The sequence below is a fragment of the Sprattus sprattus genome (assembly GCF_963457725.1).
Source record: "Sprattus sprattus genome assembly, chromosome: 3".
Classification (NCBI taxonomy): domain Eukaryota; kingdom Metazoa; phylum Chordata; class Actinopteri; order Clupeiformes; family Clupeidae; genus Sprattus; species Sprattus sprattus.
The window spans coordinates 22,141,686-22,164,185 of NC_137922.1; the positions used below are offsets into that span (position 1 = coordinate 22,141,686).

Genomic DNA, 22,500 nt, shown 5'->3' on the forward strand with positions numbered 1-22,500 from the left:
TTCTGTTCAACTCTACTTCTCAGTTTGTTCTTAACTCTATACATTGTACAGTTGACTCCAGCCAGTCTACCATAAGTGCGTTCCATTTTTGTGCTACTTTTGAAATAAACAAAAAACATCCTTGTTGTTGTTTTGTTGCCTCTCTCTCGGCATTGACATTGGTGGTGTGTCTTTCAGGGCATTCAAGCAGTGCGGACGCATGAGCTGAAGGCCTACATCATTTACATCAAGCCCCCTCCAGCCGAGAGCATGAAGCTCACCAGGAAGAACTCCCAGATCATCACCAAATACTACATCAACCGGCCTTTCAAAGTGAGTCTGCCCTCTGGGCGATGCCCCCGCATGTAGACCAGATGGTCCCAGCACTGCCATGGGGAGATGATCATATCCTGCAGGGTGATAATATACTGTTAGATACACTGTGCAATGTAGTAGTGTGGTTATGGTGCCAGCTGGAATTTAGACTTAATTATTAAAAAACTGTTTGAAATATGTAGACTGTATCCAATGCCGTTCTGAGCCTTAAAATCGAAATGGTATTCTAGCTTAATTTCTCCCTTTGTGTCTTGCTTTCTCTCCCCAACCCCCTACTTCTTTCTTTCTCTCTCTCTCTTTCTTTTTCTCTCAGGATGAAGACTTCCAGGAGATAGAGGAGGCCGGCAGCAAGATGGAGTCTCACTTCTACCAGTTCTTTGACCATGTGATGGTAAATGACAGCCTGCAGGAGTCGTGTGTCCAGCTGCTCAGCACTGTCCGGAGGGCACAGGAGGAACCGCAGTGGGTCCCAGCGTTTTGGATACGACCCATTGACCAGTGTTCTGGATACGGCCCACTGACTAGCGTCCTGGATACAGCCCATTAACCAGCGTCCTGGATACGGCCCATTGACCAGCGTCCTGGTTACGACCCACTGACCAGCGTCCTTGTTACGACCCATTGACCAGCGTCCTGGTTACGACCCACTGACCATTGACCACTGACAAGGGTTCTGGACACGGCCCATTTACAAGCGTTCTTGATACGACCGACTGACCAATCCTGAGAAGAGGACGATGTGAGAGGAGGGAGGAGAGGTTTGGAAGAGAACAGGCGAGTCGAAAGGAAGTATTACGATGAGGGAGATGAAAATAAGGATGAGGAGAGCAGTATGAAGAGCAGACAAGTATGAAGAAGAAGAGAAACTGAGATGACATGTGAACAGTGTAGTGGAGAATATTGAGGTGAACAGAAGAGATGAACAGTACCACTAAAAGAAGAGGAGAGATACAACATGTGAAACAACAAACAACATGTGTCTTCATGGTGCAATGGAAAGACAACAAAATGCCTTCTTGGACTTGGACATTACCATCTAAAGTGTCAATTTGTCTCCAAAGATGTTTTTATTCAGTTATACCAAAAAATGTATGAAAGCCAACCAAATTAATTCACAAAATGATTATTGTGACATGGCCTTTTTACCATGTATTTATCAAGAAGAGCTCAGTATTTAAACATCTGATGCAGACTGCAGTGTTTTGGATAGATTTAGTCGTGTCCTGTCCTTGGTTGCTTTGATCACACCACACAACACAACACATGCTTTCTTCAGTCTCCAGTTGATACAAAGAGAACACCTAAATCTGACCCTCACGGGGGCCCATACCTGGGTCTCAATCCAGCGCTCTGTAGACAATGTTCCCACGTAGACAATGTGCTCTAATTGTAAACCCACAAAGGTTTTTTTACGTGTTACTTTTCAATCAAAATTTGTATTAATCTTTATAGTGAAAGAAAAACGATTTATGTTGTGTACTATTTTGAGTAAACCGTTTTTAATTCTTAAAACTCTGGGAAATTGAACTTGCTGAAATCTAAACTGAGATTTGCTGTTTTAAAATGTTTTTGTTTTTTTCTATGTAATAAAATATTTTTTTCTATAGATATTCAGTTGTCAGATCAATAAAAATTGAATTTGGGGAAATAATTGCTGACTATTTATTGAATTCCTCTAAACATTCTGTTGCTGCTGTTTACAATAGTCTGCAATGTCCTGATTTCTTAAATTTGAAGGGAACTACACTAGGGTCTTTATGTGACATTCGCCTACCTTAGCAGAGTTACGGTAAAATAAGCGACCATGCAGCCATGCTCCTTGTATCTCAGGACAACAGTAAACAACTTGTGTACTCAGGGGAGTTTGCATGAAGTAAGAGGGCAACCAGTTTTGGCATTAGTATTACTTGTTCTATATGCAGACTTGTTGTGATAATAGCCTTCACAGGAATGGATTCTGAAAACTCAAAGGTTGGTAGAAAAACTGATGACATAGAATAGTTTTGTTTCACATAGTCGACAACTGATGCTAGCAAACGCTAGCACTGCATGCTAGCTAACGGTTTGCTAATATAGCTGAACAAATTATCTTTGCCTTGCTGGGTTATGTATATGTGAAATAAATCGACCCTGATTCTTTGAATCTTGTGTACAAACCCTATTAAACTGTGTCTAGGTGAAGAGCACAAGAAGAAGGGAACTCCCACCCCTGCCTCAGACATCAGTAAGTAACCTACCAGCTAGCTAAACAGATTATTCTGCAGTTGAGCCATGATTACATTAGCGATAATGTGTGCAAGAAAAACAGTTGGGTCTGTTTAATATGTAGCACAATGAAACATCTGGGGAAGTGATCTGTCATGAGAAATTCAGTTCAGGACGAAACGGGTGTGAGAACGTATTGGAACTATCAAGATGGAAGGTACCATTAGTAAGGAGATAAGGAATCTTGAAGATGTTTCCTTCATTGAGGTGTTTTAGGCATAGACATATATTCGTATATATGTCTTTAGTTTAAGGGCGTTTGAGTCAATCTCCAGAGTCAGACTCCGTCCTCTGTGTCTGGTCAGTGACGGAGTAATCCCGATACCTGGCAGATGCCAGTGGTCCGATTTAGCTCAGGATTACTCCAGTTTAACTGGAAACGGGCAGCGTCTGTTTAACAACTAAACGGAATGGCGAAGAGACTGTCCGTAAGTACCAGGAACTATCACAAACTTGCACACTTTTAGCAGTCTACACATATTCAGACTTCGAGCTACTTACAAGCTTGCCTCTGTTGAGAGGTATCTGGGTTGATTTATGTAGCTAGCTGTCGTAGTTGGTTTGACGACATGATAGTTGCTCTTTGACCTGAGGTCATCATCGCGTGTCTTGGACCTTGCTTTGAGTTTATCTTAAATAACATTTAATTAAACTGGTGAAATACAGGGCCGTTTGTTTTAATTAAGAACCTTATGTGGAATATATTTTTTTTCTCCGTTTGGAGTCTCATTTGGGTATTATTTGATCTGTCAAACACAGTTTTCCACCCTGTAATGACTTGTGTCCATTCATAACTGAAAAACAAGACAGGCAGAGAAACAGACTCTTTGTTGTGGTCTGTTTAGGTTATGGTTTGATGAAGTTCATTCAGTATAATATAATATAAATACGTTATCTCGTCTGTTTCTCTCTATCCGGTGCTGACAGCGTGGACGAACACTGCCCTCCTTGGCCAGGTGAGTTCTCACTCTTAGCCCCTTGCACCTGATAAGCTAATTAGAGAATAGCATATAATCGTAAAACAATCAATTTCCTTTTTGGTTTCAACTCTTTTATTCTTCTGCTCTGACCATCCACTGTGCTGTTTCTCTCTCTCTTTCCCTCCCTCTCCTTTCTTGTTGTTTTCACCTATGAAGCCAAGAAACAGTGGGTGAGTAACTCCCTCATCTAGTATCTCAAATAGTTTCCACAAAGACGTCCATATTTAACTCTTCTTCTATTGCACAATATCATATATCACAGCAATATCAAATAATATCACATCGCAGTATGTCATGCTTTGCATCATTATATCATCAAATATATATATATATATATATATATATGGGAGGGGCACTGTGGCGCAAACAGTAGCCCCGACCACATTTGGGCTTGACGCCCCTTCTCCCTGTCATTTCCTGTCCACTCTTCACTGATCTCTCAATTATAGCCATCAAAGTCCAAAAACATGTATGTATATTTTTAGATGAGGTGCCCAGGTCCAGAAGGAAGAAGGCCAAGAAAGATCCAGATGGCACAGACGACATGGAGGGTGAGTAGCTGGCCATTTAATGCAGACATTAATAATATTAACTCTTAGTTTTTTAAACTCGTAGTCTTAGTTAGATATAAAGTAAGCACAAAGGGCTTCAGCAGAAAGGTGAATAAAGCGGATTACAATAGAATAAGGTATATGAAAGGTAATAACAGATATGGCCAGAGGTAAGCACCGCAATTACACATTCATTAGAATTGCATAAGGTTAGGCATATTTGCACAGAAGGTTTTAAGAGATGTGGTTACTGTTTACTGTATATTCAGCAAGTCTTATTTGAATGTGTTATATCGTGTGTGTGTGTGTGTGTGTGTGTGTGTGTGTGTGTATGCAGACACTGGGATGGAGATGGGGGGTGTGGCGAGTCGTAGGCAGTCTGTGAGCCAATCACCTTTGACCCCTGAGCCTCAGGAAGTCCCTGCTGCAAGGAGGAAGAAGAAAAAGAAACAACAGACCATCGGTGAGACAGAAAGTTCCTGGAAAAAACCCAGTCTCTGTGTTTTACTTGGACAAGTCATTTCACTCCTCAACTCGTAGTTGGTCTCATTGCCCCACTCTCCAAAGACTACATGTGGAAGTGTTTGTGTGTTTGAATGCACCGTTTTGAATGCTGGGTTTTGGTCGTCGGACTTCAGATCTTGAGGGGGACCAGACCGGCCTGGTGAATGGAGATGCTGCAGATGCTGCAGAGCAGACCACAGACGCAGAAGAAGCACCACGCAAATCCAGAAAGAAGAAGTGAGTGCTCGACAGGCAGGGCCTGAGAAGCTGATGACCTCTGACCTGAATGGGGAAACAACTAGAACAGTGACAAGCAAGCTGCTTTAACCTTAAATGTAGCATAGGGTATTGACAGCACTGTTGTCAACATTATTGATTGTATGGCTTCATACAATATCATTGTGTGTTGACAGTACTGTTGTCAACGTTATTGACTGTATGCCATCATACAGTATCATTGGGTATTGACGTCAACATTATTCTGTATGCCGTCATGAATGTCTTAAGTCGTCATTTAATAGGCCCCCTCAGTTTCTGTTACCCACCTTCAGACAGATCTCGTAGTTAATAATATATTAGTTAATAAACAAATGAAATGGAATAATGCTACAAATTCTCTGTGAAATCCAGGAAGCCCAAGGTGGTGGAGACTCCATATGTTAATGACCTGGACGTGGAGGAGGATGACATCATCTCTGACGCCCAGTCTCCAATCCCCCAGCATTCCCTGTTCTCCGCCCCGGTTGGACAGAGCCAGCCAGTGGGGAAGATGTTTGTGGAGCGTGGCAGTGAGTGTCTCTTCTCTTTACATTCTGCCTGTTTAGTGATTGATTAAATATCTTTCTGTTACTGACATTACTCGTGTGTTTGTGGGTATGTGTGTGTGTGTGTGTGTGTAGGACGCTTCCAGGCTGCTGATCGTATAGACAAACGGATGGCAAGTGATCAGCTGGACACAAACTTCATGGACATCCAGTCCATGTGGACCACCAGAGACGTCTCCTTGAAAGTGCACAGTGGATATAGGTGTGTGTGTGTGTGTGTGTGTGTGCGTGTGTGTGTGTGTGTGTGTGTGTGTGTGTGTGTGTGTGTGTGTGTGTATGGTTTGCATTTGTGTGTGTGTGCGTGTGCGTGTGTGGTCCTACCATAATTTCAAAATGTTTGCAAGTGTCTTATAATGTTCTTAAAGCGCTTTCCAGTTTCCATTTCCTCTGTAGACAGTTTGCATAGTAAATAAAAAACGTGTTCTTGGGCAGAGCAGTATGAACAGACACAGAAGACTATATTATGGAAAGTATCTTGACACTAAGGCTATCGCTAGGCTATTTATTAGTAAGGTTGAATGGACAGTATGCATTAGTCCTTCCAATTTGATGAGCAGGTCTATGACCTCTGTTGTCTTTGTAGGGTGATTGGCCTGTTCGCCCACGGTTTCCTGGCTGGCTATGCTGCGTGGAACGTCATTGTGATCTACGTTCTGTCTGGAGAACAATTTAGCACCCTGAATAACCTGCTTCAGCAGTACCACAGCTTGGCCTACCCCTCCCAGTCTCTGCTCTACCTCCTGCTGGCCTTAAGTACAGTGTCTGCTTTTGACAGGTACCTTACACTGACATTCATTACATGACATTTAAAGCCCATATTTATTCTTAAGGTTGCTATATAAATGTATATATATAGGCTGAATTGAATGAGGCAAAAAAAAATCTGGACTTACAATCAAGGGTGTGTGTAATTGATCTATTTCACTTATAGATCTTTTATTGTGGTTGGGGTTTCACCCATAGTGTGCCGCCAGGTTAGCCTTCTTTCTTGACATCCTTTGCTTCTTTCCCTTTCGGCTCTCCCCCGCACAGGCTGAACTTGGCCAAAGCCACCATAGCCATGAGGAGTCTTCTCATGTTGGAGCCGGCCGCTCTCGCCTCCTTGCGTAAGTGGAAAGCTCAACACACACAGGTGATACCTTGTTCCTCGTGACTGGTAAGGGTTTAATTTTCCACACTGACTTCCTGTCTCTTCTCCGCAGTATACTTTGCTGCATTGGTGCTCACTCTGAGCCAGCAGATGACCAGCGATCGCATTAATCTCTACCCAAGCTCCAATTCAACTCTTTGGTGAGCCTCTTCCTCCTATCAAATGAACAGACATAGCCCAATCCTAGGTACACCTGCACCATGTTAATGTTGTCTGTGCCCCATTTAGCCTCTCGCTGCATCACACCGCAGGGTAAAGATATTTATGAAAAGTCTCATCAGCCATGCAAGGCTGTGAATACTGCGTCATTTCAGGCCTCCCACGTACCACCGGAAAGTACAAGTTGCTGTTCACAAATATCCAACCAGTGTTTAAAGGCATATCTGTGTTGACCTTTAGGCCTCCGGGCTCAGAGCACACCACCCTGTACCCCTGGATCGGTGTGAACCTGGCCGTCACCCTGATGGTGGGACTGGCCTGGGCACTGATCTCCACTGGGCCAGAGACAGACTACACTGAGGGTAAGACATGCAGACACGCGATTTAACAGTGCATGTTTAATTTCTCTTAGTCTGATCTCATCTATTCATTTTGTCTTCTGCTTTGCTTAGAGTTCCTTCTGTCTATGGAAGTGGAGTACCCCAAGCCCCTACAGAAAGCGGACATGCCCGTCTGATACAGGCTCAGGTCTTAGCACCCGATTGCACCTTTTTTGAAAATGTTCTACCTTTCAGTTCTGTAAATAAACATATTTTTTGTATGGTCATTGTATATAGTGTTTGGTGGTTTGATACTTGTGAAATACTGAAATTATGTTATGTTTTTTAAATAAATCTACACAGTGTTTACATCTTGCAGTCCTCATTCTTACCACCTCCTTTTGCCAAGGAAAAAAGTCTGGAGTTAATATGGAGGTCAAAAGCATCAGTGATCAAATGAGTCCTACTTGAATAGTATAGAACACTTTAAAAGTAAATATAAAGACAATCAGCAATTAGTTAAGCGCTTTATTGTTGTGTATTGAGTCACACTCGTACAGTCTGCAGCCGTGGTTTCCTCCTCCAGAGCAGTGCAGCCACCAGGCCAGAGGTACCGAAGATGGACAAGGCGATCACACCCAGTATGCCATAGCTGGTCAAGTTCGACACTAAAGGAAAAAGTCAGGTCACTTTGGCAAACTGAAACACAGGGCAATGCCTTCTCGTAGAAAAAGAGCAGTTAGCGTTTGACTCACCGACTCGTTGGCCTTCACTCTTTCTGGACACTGGCCCCTCTGACCGGCTCATATTAAAAACTGGCCAGTCTTCGATCATGATTACCTCACCACTAGAGACTACAACTTGTCCGGGGGAATCATTCACAGAGTCAAGGGCTCGTCCTGTCAAGGCAACAAAGAGCAGGTCAATTACTTCAAGAGTACACCAAACACCTGAGGGCGAAGACAGTTCAAGCCACACATGGACTTCATGCAATTAATCTAATGAAATATTGAATGCATTTTTTAAACTCTGAAAATCCATTACCATGGACAAACTTAAAATCATAACTGCCCCAATTCCCCAACACAGCCCCCCTCCAGAAGTTTGACTAGCCTCAGGATGCTTTAAAGCCAAACTTATCTTTAGAAGGACCATGGATCCGACAGCATGACTAGTAGTGATAAGAGGGAAGGGTTTCTCACGTTTCCTGTTGCATGATTGCATACAGGTGTTTCCAGCAGTGGAGTAGCAGATGGACGTGCTGCAGTGAATGAACACCTGTTCAGGAAAAACATTTAATTAAAATAAAGGACCCAATTAAAACACCCTGCTAATTAATTTTCACACACAATTACCTACTAAGCCCACACTGTAATCACAGTCTGCATGCTCAAAAGCATGTCATGGAAGATTTCTACAATGAGTTGAACCAATCCCTTTATAGAAAGCAAACCCAATTGAGTACCCCGGGGTCCCCGGCCATGTAAAGAGCTGTACGTACCATCTGTTGCACTGGGAGGAGGGAGTCCTGGTCCACAAAGGTGAACATCTTGACAACAAAGCGCTTGTGGTGGGTGGGGTACGGAAGCCCAGAGGCGCCATCAACAGGTACCACTGTAGTCAGGTAGCGGTCCTCTGTGTATGGGCACCTGAGTAAAGGAAATAACGGCCAACCAACTAATGGTTAAATGTTTAACAAGGAAGCAGGGACCACGGTGATGGAAATTCTACACAAATACCCCAACCATAGTACAGCAAGTTTGGAAGTGTAATTTGTTCCAATCTGGTGGTATATCTATTTGATCAGCTTGCAGCTAGACAGCACCTTTGTTAGAATACATTCACACACAGATGTACTTTGGTTACAAGATATAAAATCCCATCTAGATTTTGAATAAAAATGAAGTACAACACATGCAATTCACCTACCCATCAAACAGAAGGTCCCACTGGGGAAGACTGAGGGGGTCTCGGGTCGAGGTAGCCCAGCAGTGGTCCAGAAGCAGGACAACACTTGGGTCAGTCCTTTCCATGATGTGCACGTCTACATGGACTTTTTCTCTCAGAATTTTGGTCACTGGGTACTCTGCCTCTGTGTAGTACGAACTGTACACATCATCTGGACAATGACACCAAGTAGTTAATGGGTTTCCTCCAAGTCAAATACAGTGGCAACATATACATGAGGATTTTTTTTATATATATATATATATATATATATATATATATATATATATACATATACACACATACATACACACATACACATACAGTATAGGTGTGTATAAATAACTGTCTGAATTCTATACATTTCAATAAAATACATATTTAAAAAAATAAAAACATTAAAACTGTTGTATTCACCATATTTCAAAGAAACTAAGGCAGACATCAAGTCAACATGTTAACCAACCATCTGGGCATCCTTTAGTTGTGCAAACCCCATTAGCCAGCTTGAGCTCAACCCTTAGGGGCCCCTCTTGGAATATCGGTGGAGGGGGAAGGAGTGCGTTGACTTCAACCACAAGAGCCTTCACAGCACTACTAGAGTAGCGACACTGGAACAACAATCTAGCAGGGACACAGACCAGATCCAGTGTTAGATGCTTCAGAAATTGGTCAAAAGCATTACACCTGCGCACACACACACACTTACTCATAGGAACTGTCTCTTGTGATGGAACCACGAGGTCCAATCCCCACGTCATAGGACGACGACATGGTGTTCTCATACACAATGTGGTCATCCTCCTCCTGTCATATATACATGGCAAAAATCAGTATAACCCCACTTAATTAAAGTTAGGCTAAAGGCTGACAAAGTATGCAGAATATATGCCATACAACTAATTGTATACCACTTCTCACGCACCTTCATGGTGGTACCACAGCTGCTGACTGGAAACTGGTAGATGACAAAGGCTGATGTGCTGCCAGCAGGTTCACAGAAAGAACCCGTTTCCTCAGCCAAGCTGATGGATTCAAGACTGAGGGGAGGCAGAGTGGCTTCCTTGGCAACCACAACAACAAACTGGCCATCGTGGGTACACTGTAGCGTCACTGATTAGGGGGACATAACAGGGCATGTTGCGGACACATCCAAACACATATGTGCGGGCTTTAAGGCCCAAGGTCAGGATTTAAAAAATGTACTCACCTGCCAATCCATAAAAGCACTGGCCCCCGTCAAAACAGCAGTTGATAGCTTCACATTCAGCAGCATTTACTGCTGGCTCCCCGCACTTGAGCCGGTCAATTTCTTCTACCTGACAAAGCTGAGTGGGAGGGGAGAGCCTTTTGGTTTGAGTCTCCTCGCCATGTGTCGGCTTCCTCTCCTGTTGAGGTGTTTGCCGTTGGACAACTTGATTCTGAGCAGACTCTTGTCGCCTCTGGACTGGCTGTCGTTGGAGTAACTGTCCCTGTTGCCTGCTTTGCCATTGGGCTTGGCACAAACAGAGATACACAAAAAGTGCTTGTACCGCGCTCAAACGTAGTCCGCTCAACATGGCTCCACCTGTCACGTCCATGATTTGACATTCATATTTATAGGCTGTTCTCTAATTTGTGCCACACTTGGGAACGCCCTTCAATTAAGAATGTCAGAAAACATTTTTAAATGGTTAAAGCCATAGACATATAGAATTACTAATTCTATATGTCTATGGTTAAAGCTGCATTCATTGGAAACATACTTCACACTACCACTACTGGTATAAAATGCGACGTATAAATAAAGGCTACTCACTGTAAAAAAAAAAAAAAAAAATGTAACATACCCTTCTCATCAGCATACAAATTTCTCATCAATACAAGTTTTCTGAATCCTTATTACTTATTATGAGTAGCAAATCTACCCGATCGATTGCTCGGTAGTAAGATTGTTTTTCCTTTCGATTTAGGAAAAATAGTCAAGCTCAGACATTCACGGATGTTTGGTAGACGTGGTAGCTGGCAGCAAGCTTGCTAGCCAGTAATATAACTTCCACCGACTTGCTGTCACTGAATAAACGTATTACTCCACGTGATGAGTTTTTCCAAATTAATTAGAAAGAATGCTTGATTTTGTGATATTTGCGGTGACATTTGTTGTCATCCTGGTTGGTGCGGTGCTTTATTTATACCCGGTAAGAAAGTCGCATTCATTCCACTAACTTGGGCGAGGTTTTGTTTGCATGCCAGCTGTGGCAGTTTGTTTGCACATTATTGAGTGACTTTAGATCATCATGTAAATACAACAAGTAGATATAGTTATAGAACACTAATCCCACTTGGACAAATACAGTTGTTTAAAGTCTTTTGGACAATTCTGAATGAGTTTACATATGAAATACATGGAAGAATAATAGTTTAATGTGTAGGCCTCTTCCACATTACGTTTGTCTGAGTTCTACACCAGAGCATCGTAACATCCACTCTTAGTTATCTATTATATTTTTCTGTAGTCTTCAAGAAGAGCGTCTGGGGTCCCTGGCCTGAACCCCACTGATGAGAAGTAAGTGTTGTTTTCCATTGCCTTCCACGTCCCTGCAGCTCCTAGGGTTTTTACTTTTTCTTCACGTTTCTGTGTCTTTCTTCAGGGATGGCAACTTGCAGGACATAGTCAATAAAGGCAGCTTGCATGAATTCCTGGTGGGCCTTCATGACCAGTTTGGCCCAGTGGCGTCCTTCTGGTTCGGCGGCCGCCCGGTGGTCAGTCTGGGAAGTGTGGATCAGTTAAGACAACACATTAACCCCAACAAAACTAGTGAGTTCTTGTATAGAGTGGTAAACAACTGCTAAGTAACTTTAGATAAAGATTTTTCCCACATTTGTGGAATTTCTCTGTTTCTGATGTGGGTTACCCTTCAGCGATTGCACATTTTCACTCCTATTACACTTACACTCCATGTAAAGGTCAACTATACTTATACATTTCTTATAGAAGCTTACCATGCATGTACTGGTCAACTATACCTATATATCTCCTATAGGAACTTACCATGCATGTACTGTTTCATAGCGGACTCTTTTGAGACGATGCTGAAGTCGTTGCTTGGTTACCAGTCTGGCTCGAGTGCAGGAGCGACAGAGACAGTGCTGAGGAGGAAGATGAATGAGAGTGCCATCAACACCACCCTGAAGAGTAACTTCCCCCTGCTGCTGAAGGTGACTGACCCTCCACTCTGTCATGTTCCTCTCACTGACGTGAATTCACCTAGTTGTGTTGTTCTGTGGAGTTAATAGGATTACACATCTGATTAACTAATAAATTAATACATCTCTGCAGAGTTTTATTTTCTATGTTATGTTATGCATTTTATGTATTACATTTTTATATTTTTATTATTATCATTATTATTATTATTATTATTTTGCACTATATCCTAGTTTTGATGTTTACTTGGTCTATTTGTATGTGGATCACTTTGCATGTCATTTCTTTGTGCACGTCATTTTTTTGCTGTAAATCACTTTGGGCTGCATTCTTTTGCATGAAAGGTGCTATAAATAAAGTTTATTATTATTATTATAAAGCCCTGTGGTTGAGGTTTTTGTGTTGTTGTGTGATGATGTAAGTATGCCAATGGTTTAATAAAGGAGTGTTATCTCTTTCTCTTCTCTCCATGTCCTCTCTCAGCTGGTGGAGGAGTTAGTGACCAAATGGCAGTCCTACCCCGAGTCCCAGCACACACCCCTTTGTTCTCACCTCCTTGGATTGGCTATGAAGGCTGTCACTCAGCTAGCCCTAGGGGACCGTTTCCACGATGATGCTGAGGTCATCCGCTTCCGAAAGAACCACGAAGCGGTGAGACATCTGGGTTTCCATATGTACCTATCTTTAAGGCATCTGCTTAGACAGTTGAGTGTTTTTTACACATTTGGTTTGGCTATCTAGCATGTGCTGCAACTCAACGTAGCATTGCTTAATGGAGCCTGTACCACTGTCTAGTTGCTATTTTAATTAGCATAGCTTCATACAGAACACACATGCAAATAAAGTGACATTAGTGTCAGAAAACACAACAACACCCTTTAATGCAACAGGGTTGTGACACTGCCCTGCCCTTTCTGTGATGTCACTAGATCTGGTCGGAGATCGGCAGAGGCTACCTTGACGGCTCCATGGAGAGGAGTGCCAACAGGAAAGGGCACTATGACAGCGGTACAGAGCTCTCTCCTCTCTACTCATTCAGGGCATCAATCTAGATTATCATGTCACCCTTAATTTCATGTGTGTGTAACCCACAACCTACTCTGTGTGTGTGTGTGTGTTTCTGTGTGTGTGTATGCGTAATTGTGTGTGTGTATGTGCGTGCGTGCGTGCGTGCGTGCGTGCGTGCGTGAGTGTGCGTGTGTGTGTGTGTGTGTGTGTGTGTGTGTGTGTGTGTGTGTGTGTGTGTGTGTGTGTGTGTGTGTGTGTGTGTGCGTGCCTGTGTGTTTGCGCGTGTGTGTGTGTGCCAACAGCGTTAGCAGACATGGAGTCGGTGTTGAAGTCTGTGGTGAGGGATATCAAGGGGCACGGTTCTGGCCAGTCTTCATTCATTGACTCTCTCATCCAGGCAAAAGTCTCTGAAAAACAGGTATGTCTGCAAACAAAGACACTGGACCAACACTGCAGTCATTTAGTCATTTTGTATTTAGTCATTTAGTTGACGCTTTTATCCAAAGCGACTTCCAAGGATGTATATACATTTTAAATCTACACACTGATGGCACACTGCACATCAGGAGCAATTAGGGGTTCAGTGTCTTGCTCAGGACGCTTCGACAGTGAGGAATCAAACTAGCAACCTTCTGATTACTAAACGACTTCTCTACCTCCTGTACCTCTGTCGCCCCATACAGTCAATGCACACATCTTTCAGAAGCACCTGTATCCTCACCCTTGTGAAATGTTGTTGAGTTTTCTGTTCTGTAGTCAGTTTTGTTCCCTCACCTTCTGCTGGCCCTGTCCTTGTAGGTGATGGAGGATGCTATGGTCTTCACTCTCGCTGGTTGTATTATCACTGCTAATTGTGAGTGAACTGTGATTGTTTTATAGAGCTGTTTGGACTAGCTTCCTCTCTTATGGGATATTTATCTTTCTCATTGTCTTCTGTAGTAAATTGAGTCTATATTAAATGTTTCTAAATTGTTGTCCAAGTGTGCACCTGGGCTGTCCATTTCCTCTCCACTGCTGAGGATGTGCAGGAGAAACTATTGAAAGAATTCACTGAGGTCTTGGGGGAGGGGCCTGTTACCCTGGAGAAGATTCCAGAACTGAAGTAAGGAAAATATCCTTGCTTTGTGTCATGGGTTTTTGTCTCGGTTTCTGCAATCGTTTTTGAGCCACAAGTATGTATTTACATTGTGCATCAATACTCTGTACAGGTACTGTCAGCAGGTTTTGAATGAAACTGTACGAACAGCCAAGCTCACGCCCATCGCTGCAACTTTACAGGAGGTCGAGGGGAGAGTTGATCAGCATCTCATTCCTAAAGAGGTTACTGAACCCACACATGTCGTTTTCTCTTAAGATATGTACAAATATTACTGTACACTTGGTCTAACAATGTTTTTTTCTTTGCTGCTTTTGATGTGAATGATTTATTAAGGCCATGTGAAATGCTTGTGCTCTGTTTAGACACTGTTTTCTTTGTCATATTTCAGACGTTCGTCATCTATGCTCTTGGCGTGGTTCTCCAAGATGGCGACACGTGGCCTCTGCCCTACAGGTTTGTGTTGGAGATTTCTGAGCAAAAGGTCAAGACTCGATTTGATTCGTGTACAGTAGGTCTTGTCAGTGTCTATCTAAATCAGTATTTTTGGCAATGCGACTTGGCTATTCAGACTATTTAGATTGACATAAATATGTCTTACGGACCCAGGTATATTTATTAAAATAAAAAAAGTCAATGGTGAACTGATCAACATAGGGTCATGTCGTGGACCCCCTGCTATGCCATCGCGGACCACCAGGGGGCCCTTGGTTGAAAACCCCTGCTCTACAATGCCATGGACACTCCTGCATTATCCCTCTTTGTGTGTTCAGATTTGACCCTGATCGATTCAAAGAGGAGTCCTCCAGAAAAAGCTTCTCCCTTCTAGGATTCTCTGGGAACCAGGCCTGCCCAGAGTTAAGGTAAACAGGACGCTTTGTTTACTGCCATGGCGTGTCTATGCTGATGTTACATCAAACAAACACATGGCCTATATTGAGCATTGAGGTATGATTGGACATGTTTTCTGTTTGTGTCCCGTTGACCATAACCGCCGATGTTGTTTTAGGCACGTTAAACTTCATGACTCCACTGAAGTGGTACAGGAGGTAGAGAAGTGATCAGTAATCAGAAGGATGCTAGTTTAATTCCCTGTCGAAGCACCCTTGAGCTAGGGCTGGGCGATTTTTCGATTTCGATTTTAATCGCGATGTAATTTTTTTCTACGGTTTTAAATGAGACGTTCGATTAGACGGCGCCTTCAAAAAAAAAAAAAAAAATCAATGTTTTCACAGACCCGCGAATACAGCGCCGCACGTAGCCCATGGGCGTCGCGACAATGTAATTGGGGGGGGGGACAAGACCCCCTCACTTTTCAAAACAAGTCGTTTCGACTCCCCCACTTTTGCAGTCAAAATAGTGCGTGCGTGACTGCTGGTCTACTAGTCCATTATTCTTTCCATTGCTTCACAATTAAATCCGTTCAACTTTATCAGTGGGGAATACCCACAGCAATATAAATCCACTCCGCGTTTTCCTGGTGTACTACGCAGCCTCATCACGCACGCAGATTCAACTGTCATTAATGTTCATTCATTCTCTGATTTGATCGGAGCGTCGCGCTAGAAGCAGACCACAGAAATGGACATACGGATTTTTTTTTTCGAAGAAGAGGAAAGTAAGTCAGAGTTGCCCAAGTTTTACCTGTAGTGGACAATTAAGGACCACCCAATGGACATTATCTGGCTATAATCGTATTGTTATTGCCATAACAACCGTGAGCTAATCTGGCGTTAACGTTAGCTAGCTAATGGCAGTTTTTCTAACGACAGCAGCGACTAAACACACACTCACCAAAGAAGATTTTTTTTTTTTAATGTGTCACTCACTTGTATACCTCTCTTTGACTCACACACGAAAGATGCTGTCAATGCCACAAATAAAATGAACATTGGTGTGCTGGGCATGCTGTCAAGCTTTGCCATGTATGAAAACTATTTCCCCTACGTGAACCGTTTACTTCTGGCAGCTTCCATCCTTAAAGACTTTGGGTTTCAATACACATTTGGCCATTTCTGACCTGAACAGTCATACTTTAATGAGGTGGTCAGTTTGAATGTAGCCAACATAATTATCAGGCCACCAAACCTATATCAATTGTGAATTTGATATGATGATAACATGATTTACATCTCAGAGAAAAACATGGTAAAATGCACCAGAATGCGGGTATTTGCATGTACGTTTTTCCAAAAATTTTGGGGTGATTTTGTTCATATCGTGATATAAAATCGAAATCGAAAATTTTTGGGGGAAACAAATCGAAATATAACTTTTTCCCATATCGCCCAGCCCTACCTTGAGCAAGACACTGAACCCCTAATTGCTCCTGATGTGCTGTGTGCCATCAGCGTAAAATCTAAAATGTGTATACATCCTTGTAAGTCGCATGGATAAAAGTGTCTGCTCAATGATGAAATGTGAATATAAAATGTAAACTCCTCCTTTTCCTGTTTGTCCCTGTCCCCAGTTTTGCGTACATGGTGGCCACGGTGCTGCTGAGCAGTCTGGTGCGGCGGCTGAAGCTCCACGGCCTGCACCGGCAGGTGGTGGAGGCCAGGTACGAGCTGGTGGCCACGCCCAAGGACGAAACCTGGATCACCGTCAGCAGCAGGGAGTAAACCTGCCCCCATGTGACCTCACGCTCATGGGTCGCGTCCTTGACTCACACTCCTCCTCTGGAGGACAAAATAGATGAGAGTGGAATCTGCTCGATCAAACAGCCCAGTCTGGCATCACAGTGACTAAACAGTACAGGGTTAGATATTTTACATACATTTTGCATTTGCGTTTTTATTTTATATTGAACGACTTGTTCGGAGCCAGTCGGACAAATCGAGGAACAAAGGACATATGCAGAGAACAAGTGATTTGAATGAGCCACGTTTACCATTCGGTGTCATTATCTGACAATGTCCACGAAGTGAAATGCATATGAAAATGAGGGGAAATGACAAGTCCCTTACTATCCGTACCATAAGTGCCACAGCTCTTTAGCCTATACACTGCCCGGGAACTTTAAAGGAATCTTTAAAGGGATCATTTCTGGATGTATGTTATTAACTGTTGTGGCTTAGCAGTAATATTTATATAGTGATCAGTACACTCCAGAAGAAAATGAAAATAATCAAAGACATATTCTTCATCGGTCATGATGTTCTAACATTCCAAATCTATTTCCTTACCCCTGTTAGAAGAAGAAAACTAAACAAAAAAATATATAAATATATGACTGAAGTGCTGAGGCCTTGACAAGAGTACCTCAGTACAGGTATTTTCTTTGTTAATAAAATTGTTGTTGAAATTGTATAATTTTGTATCTCTATTTTGCTAAAGCAATGAGAGGTTGAGGAGGAAGAATGGAGTTCCATTTAGTAAACAATTTAAGTATTCATGGCAGTGCATCACACTTGCAGCTAATTATCAGATTCATCAAATGATTAATCAAATGAAATTGTACGTAAAATTCCCTTCAAAGTCAGCTTTATTATGAGATGGGTGTAGCAAATACAGTAACATGATCCAGTAAATAAGTACGTACATATATACAAACACAACAAATGATCTGTGGATCGCTACAAAAGCTATAACACAATTGTGTGACAATATACAACAGGAGCTAAAGTGCAAATATAAAAAATATAATACTATTAAAACAAGCAGCAATACTTTTTTTTACATGTGATATAAAATAATTTTGTAAGTCCAAAGAGAGTGATGCCAAAGATCGTCATCAGTACTGCAGAAGTTCACAGGCAAGCGTACAATCTTCTGGGGGGATTCCAAGCACGTGGTTTAGTGACAAACCTGGGCAGGTTAACTCAAGTGTACGTGGTAAACCTCCTAATAGAAGAGCCCTATGGCTTCATTCTCCTAGCAAAACCAAGCCATAGGGCTCTTCTTTTAGGAGGTTTACCACTTACTCTGAGTTACAACCTCAGGTTTGTCATGGAGCCCCCCCCCCGGACAAAGCAAACTGAATAAACCTTGTTGTTGAAACACATGCAGGTACACAAGGTGGCAAGTGAGGACTGCGAGGCGTTTAAACTTTCATTAGAGCTCGTTTTGCCAAAGAAACACAAGCTTTCCGGTGTAGTTATTGTCTCTCAAATAGGTATTTTTCATACCATCCAAGTATGTGTCCTCAATATTCACAGTTATGTTCAGATTAAATGCACACCTTTAACTTGTAATTAGCACATTTCATTACAATATTATTTTTGTTAACATTTACATTTTGTCATCATAAAGCTGAAACCTTTGAAGAGGGACATGTAGTGACAAAATGATTGTCAAACTCTATATTTGCAGTGAGAATGGCCCTGGACACACTAAAGATATAGCAGGATACCCAGGATGATTAAGGCAGTACTACTTCTAAAGCAAAACCACACAGCTTAGTCATTAAAGAGCTACAAAAAACTTTGGCGCAAATATTTTTTATGTACACTCGGTTTATAATGAAATGGAAGATTTAATTTCCACTATCACAGGATTGCAAAAAAAAATTGTTCCACACTCAGCTACGTCTGTCTGTGTTTGTATGTCTGTCTGTCTGTCCGACTGTCTGTCTTCCTGCCATTTATTGCTTAAAGAAAGACATGATCCAAGTAGACGATGACTGCTGTAGGTCTTCGTGTGTCAGATTGGATTCGTGAGTTGGTGTTGAGCCGATGTTGCAGCATCACGTGATCTTGGTGATCCTGATATTCACAAACAGCGAAGAGGGAGGAATGCTAGTCCCGTCTCTGGACAGCAGCTGAATGTGCCTGTACCCTGGAGGGGTTTGAGACAGAGACCAACAGCTTTACACAGTGCTTGCTCTTCAACAGGTTTACACACCAAACTTGGGTTAGGTTTGTGGTGAAAGCACAATTGAAATGCATACAAGACACAAGAAAGAGAAGTACCGTATATTTGAAGACTCTGTATGCATCATAAGTACTTGAGATTAGAGTTTAGTCTAGTTGGGTTTCTACTCAACAGGAGAATCAGTGCTATAAATTAAGTGTATGATGATCGCTTACCTTGTTGAATGCACAAGAAGGGCAAGGTGTACTGCCCCACAAAGTCATTCTTGGATGTCTTGTCGTAGTCCTCCACCACGAAGCGCACCAGAGCAAGCTCAGGGGTGTGGATGGTGAAGCTAAGAGTGTCGTACCACACTGGATTAAACCCTGAGACCCGAGACACAGTGCTATCAGTTAGAAGAATTTACAGGATGTTCATAGGAGTAAAAGGCAGCATTGCATACATGAAGTGTGAAAAGCCATAATACAATTTTACACAGGAAATGAACTGTGCAAACTCCCTGTTTGTAACTCTAATATTTTGGGGAGCAAACTCTGTCGGCCATTCAATTCCACTTTTTCACCTCATGCACTGTTTTTCTTTCCTTTTCTTTCTTTTTACCGTAGGTAAAGCTTAATAATACATTGTACCACATAAATATGATACGCCAGACATGCCAGACCCCTACCATTGTTGTCAATGTATCTGGTCTCTTGCTTGGCATGGTCCAGAGGAACTCCATAGATCTCCACCCTTACCAAAGGGTCTACAATGGACCCCTCTTTAATGTTAACCTTCGGAAGCTGCTGACCACTTATTACCTGTGAATAAGAAAGAGTGATGAGTGTATTACGAGAGTGTGTTTTTATCTCGTGCTATAATTCAGAAAAACTTTAATTACAGAATTCACTGACCTAGAAATGACATGATGCCAGTGCACACATGATAAACCGATTCCTGTTTGTTCTTCAGTAGGGGAACAGCCTTGAGTACTTATATGTCTTTAGTGTAAGTGACTAACACATTGCTTCATACCTGTATGGAAAGCTTGAGGGGCTGGTATCCATCGTGGTTCTGGGGATGATCTGGATCGAACCCTCTCTCCGCACTCCTCATGAACTCTGGTTTCAGGATGTAGCCACAGTGGCCATTTTGACTGAAAAGTCCATCATTTAGGTCCATCTCGACCCCAGCTGTCTGGAAGTTCAGGGCAACTAGAGTGTGCAGAAACGTTCGCAACGAGAGAATCAGTAATATCTCATGAATAGTTCTCTGTCTGCAGAGCAAATACGATTATTTCTGGTGTAAACTAAACAAACAAACAAATAAACAAATATCCTTACCAATTTGGCAACCTACACTCCACATGTCCTGTGGGTTAAAGTTTGAGGAGTCTGTCCGCAGACCACTTGGGTAGATTCTGGAGAGCTGTCTCGCGTTGTGACACACAAATTCAGCTCCTGATTAAGACACACACAATAACACACAACGCAAACAGGTGAGATGGGGCCCAAGGCCGACAGTTCTCAGGGTCCAGCTTTCAGTTCTACTGGCAGGATGAGAAAATGGCCACCCACCTGCTTCCCTCATGTACTTCCGGGCCTTGGACTCTGTGAAGGAGGAGATCTCGTAGAATTTGGCGTGGTTTCGGGAGTGCTTGAAGCCATTGAAATGCACGCTCTTGCAGTACACTACAAAGTCCGACAGCTCCTTGGACAGGTGCTGCTTTGACTTCTGTGAAGAGAAGACAATCGATAGGCTGTTAGTGGAGCAAAAGTGCTAATAACATGAAGGTCATGGGTCTGATTCTCAAGGACAGCATAGACCAGTCATACTCAAGTAGCGGCCCGCGGGCCTTTTGTGGCCCGCGGGGTGTCTATTAATGGCCCTCGAGCTGTTTTGAAAAGTGTTTTTAATTATTATAAAAAAACATTTTTTTTAAAAATCGCGCTGGGCGCTCTTATTTTGAAACCGCGCGCCGCGATCTCAATACGAGGCTGGGGGTTGCAACGATAAACAGATAGCAATCACACCATATCAGCCCAGGTTTGAAGCATTGGCCAAAGAAAGCAGAGGCCAATTCTCCCATTAAAGGGGACATGTGAGAAATGTGAAATAGTTTGGTAAACAAAGCACAAAAATGAGCTGTCTGAAGGCTATTTGTTTAATAACATGGTTAATAACAGGGTTATGTTTGGTTTTATTTAGTTATTTATTTTAATATATGCCCAAATTAAAATTATATTTTTATTTTAGGAACTATTTTTGTTTTTAATAAAAAGGAAATGTTATGTTATAAAATGTTGTAAATGTTATATACGTTATGTTATGATACGTTATCGGACGTACACGGTCCCAATAAATGGCCCCTTGAGTCACTGAATTTTTTTTTTGTGGCCCCTCATCATTTCTACTTGAGTACCCCTGGCATAGACTAATAATATGTACACCCTGACCAATCTACATATAAATGTTACATGTACTTCAATGTGCTTGCTAGCTTAAACATAAATTAGCACGAGCGTGACCAGTCTTTTGGTTCCTGTCTTTTCCAAGAGGGAACACATCCATTGTGATACCCCTCATTTGCTTCATAGTAGGTCATCCATAGTAATCTGACAGTAGTGAGACAGTGAGGCGCAGAGCCAAAATCATTAGCGGGGCTCCCTGCGATCACCACCTGGCCCTGCGATCACCTCCTGGCCCATTGCGGAAAGCTGATCCCCTCTTCTTTCCTCTGGAGCATACTTGCAGCTTGCTGTCTGTCTGTCAAACAGCTGTCAGACACGGCCAAGAAAGCTGGGCTCGGTGAGGCATTTGCTGGCACGTACACAAGCCCAGGGTCACCCACAGTAGAGGTGGTGAAAAACGGCACGCTAACAATAAAGACGCTAATACTGCTGGATTCGCGCCAAAGCCAAACCAGATCTGGGCATCTAGAGGTTGCCACTTTGTTTTCCATTTGTGTGTATGTGGTTGTACTGAGAACGCCATAGACCAAAATCTAAAGAAATGAACCGGTCCATATGTAAAATGATAGAGAACATCTCTGGTTTCCGTGCGATTATGAAACGGAGCTCAGCCCTGACTGCAATTACCACGGTTCAAAGGCTCAAGTGACAGGGCAGCGTATCGAAAGGTACTCCGCCGTACCGCAACGCTCTCCTTCGCTCTCTCTCTCTCGCTCTCACATGGCTACATGGCACAGGCATGGAGAGGAAGGGATGGAATAGAGAGAGAGAGAGAGAGGACTGCTATTAGTCATCTCAACCTTATCTCCATTCCTCTGTTCACATAACACTGACAGCAGATCTCTCTCTCTCTATCACGTGCCTACTCCTGCTCTCTGTCTCTATCTCCCCTCTCTCTCTGTCTCTCTCTCCCCTCTCTTTCTCTCTGTGTC

General features: G+C 42.7%; 5 protein-coding genes across 5 annotated transcripts in view; 3 read left to right on the plus strand and 2 right to left on the minus strand.

Annotated features, from left to right (window-relative positions):
* mpp4b (MAGUK p55 scaffold protein 4b) overlaps window positions 1–862 on the plus strand; it is a gene marked incomplete at both ends in the record, with an annotated part of 11,156 nt that extends 10,294 nt beyond the window's left edge. The window contains 2 exons of the mRNA XM_080835962.1: window positions 178–312; window positions 629–862. Coding sequence (XP_080692088.1) covers window positions 178–312; window positions 629–862 — 369 coding nt within the window. The remainder of the gene's footprint in view (window positions 1–177; window positions 313–628) is intronic.
* Window positions 863–2,265: 1,403 nt separating this feature from the next.
* Window positions 2,266–7,272, plus strand: tmem237b (transmembrane protein 237b; the record flags this gene model as incomplete). The annotated part of the gene is made up of 14 exons (XM_080835972.1): window positions 2,266–2,286; window positions 2,492–2,539; window positions 3,508–3,536; window positions 3,717–3,730; window positions 4,046–4,111; window positions 4,449–4,574; window positions 4,750–4,852; window positions 5,246–5,403; window positions 5,515–5,641; window positions 6,023–6,214; window positions 6,472–6,545; window positions 6,642–6,729; window positions 6,989–7,110; window positions 7,201–7,272. 14 exons carry the CDS (start codon window positions 2,266–2,268, stop codon window positions 7,263–7,265), a joined length of 1,233 nt encoding a protein of 410 aa, XP_080692098.1. The 3' UTR covers window positions 7,266–7,272.
* A 342-nt stretch (window positions 7,273–7,614) lies between these two features.
* On the minus strand, window positions 7,615–10,595 carry zp2l2 (zona pellucida glycoprotein 2, like 2; the record flags this gene model as incomplete). The annotated part of the gene is made up of 9 exons (XM_080835965.1): window positions 7,615–7,736; window positions 7,824–7,967; window positions 8,271–8,346; window positions 8,570–8,717; window positions 8,998–9,187; window positions 9,482–9,639; window positions 9,725–9,822; window positions 9,941–10,128; window positions 10,226–10,595. The coding sequence occupies 9 exons, from the start codon at window positions 10,593–10,595 to the stop codon at window positions 7,615–7,617; spliced, it is 1,494 nt and encodes a 497-aa protein (XP_080692091.1).
* Window positions 10,596–11,021: 426 nt separating this feature from the next.
* Window positions 11,022–17,526, plus strand: cyp20a1 (cytochrome P450, family 20, subfamily A, polypeptide 1). Its single transcript, XM_080835963.1, has 13 exons — window positions 11,022–11,192; window positions 11,511–11,560; window positions 11,646–11,812; window positions 12,068–12,213; window positions 12,686–12,853; window positions 13,132–13,210; window positions 13,513–13,628; window positions 14,009–14,063; window positions 14,192–14,312; window positions 14,419–14,530; window positions 14,698–14,762; window positions 15,080–15,169; window positions 16,777–17,526. The coding sequence occupies exons 1-13, from the start codon at window positions 11,121–11,123 to the stop codon at window positions 16,925–16,927; spliced, it is 1,392 nt and encodes a 463-aa protein (XP_080692089.1). The 5' UTR covers window positions 11,022–11,120; the 3' UTR covers window positions 16,928–17,526.
* Window positions 17,527–18,990: 1,464 nt separating this feature from the next.
* plcd4a (phospholipase C, delta 4a) overlaps window positions 18,991–22,500 on the minus strand; it is a gene marked incomplete at both ends in the record, with an annotated part of 16,951 nt that continues 13,441 nt past the window's right edge. Inside the window, 6 exons of the mRNA XM_080835956.1 lie at window positions 18,991–19,082; window positions 19,334–19,483; window positions 19,786–19,918; window positions 20,133–20,311; window positions 20,441–20,557; window positions 20,675–20,831. Of these exons, the coding sequence (XP_080692082.1) occupies window positions 18,991–19,082; window positions 19,334–19,483; window positions 19,786–19,918; window positions 20,133–20,311; window positions 20,441–20,557; window positions 20,675–20,831 (828 nt within the window). The remainder of the gene's footprint in view (window positions 19,083–19,333; window positions 19,484–19,785; window positions 19,919–20,132; window positions 20,312–20,440; window positions 20,558–20,674; window positions 20,832–22,500) is intronic.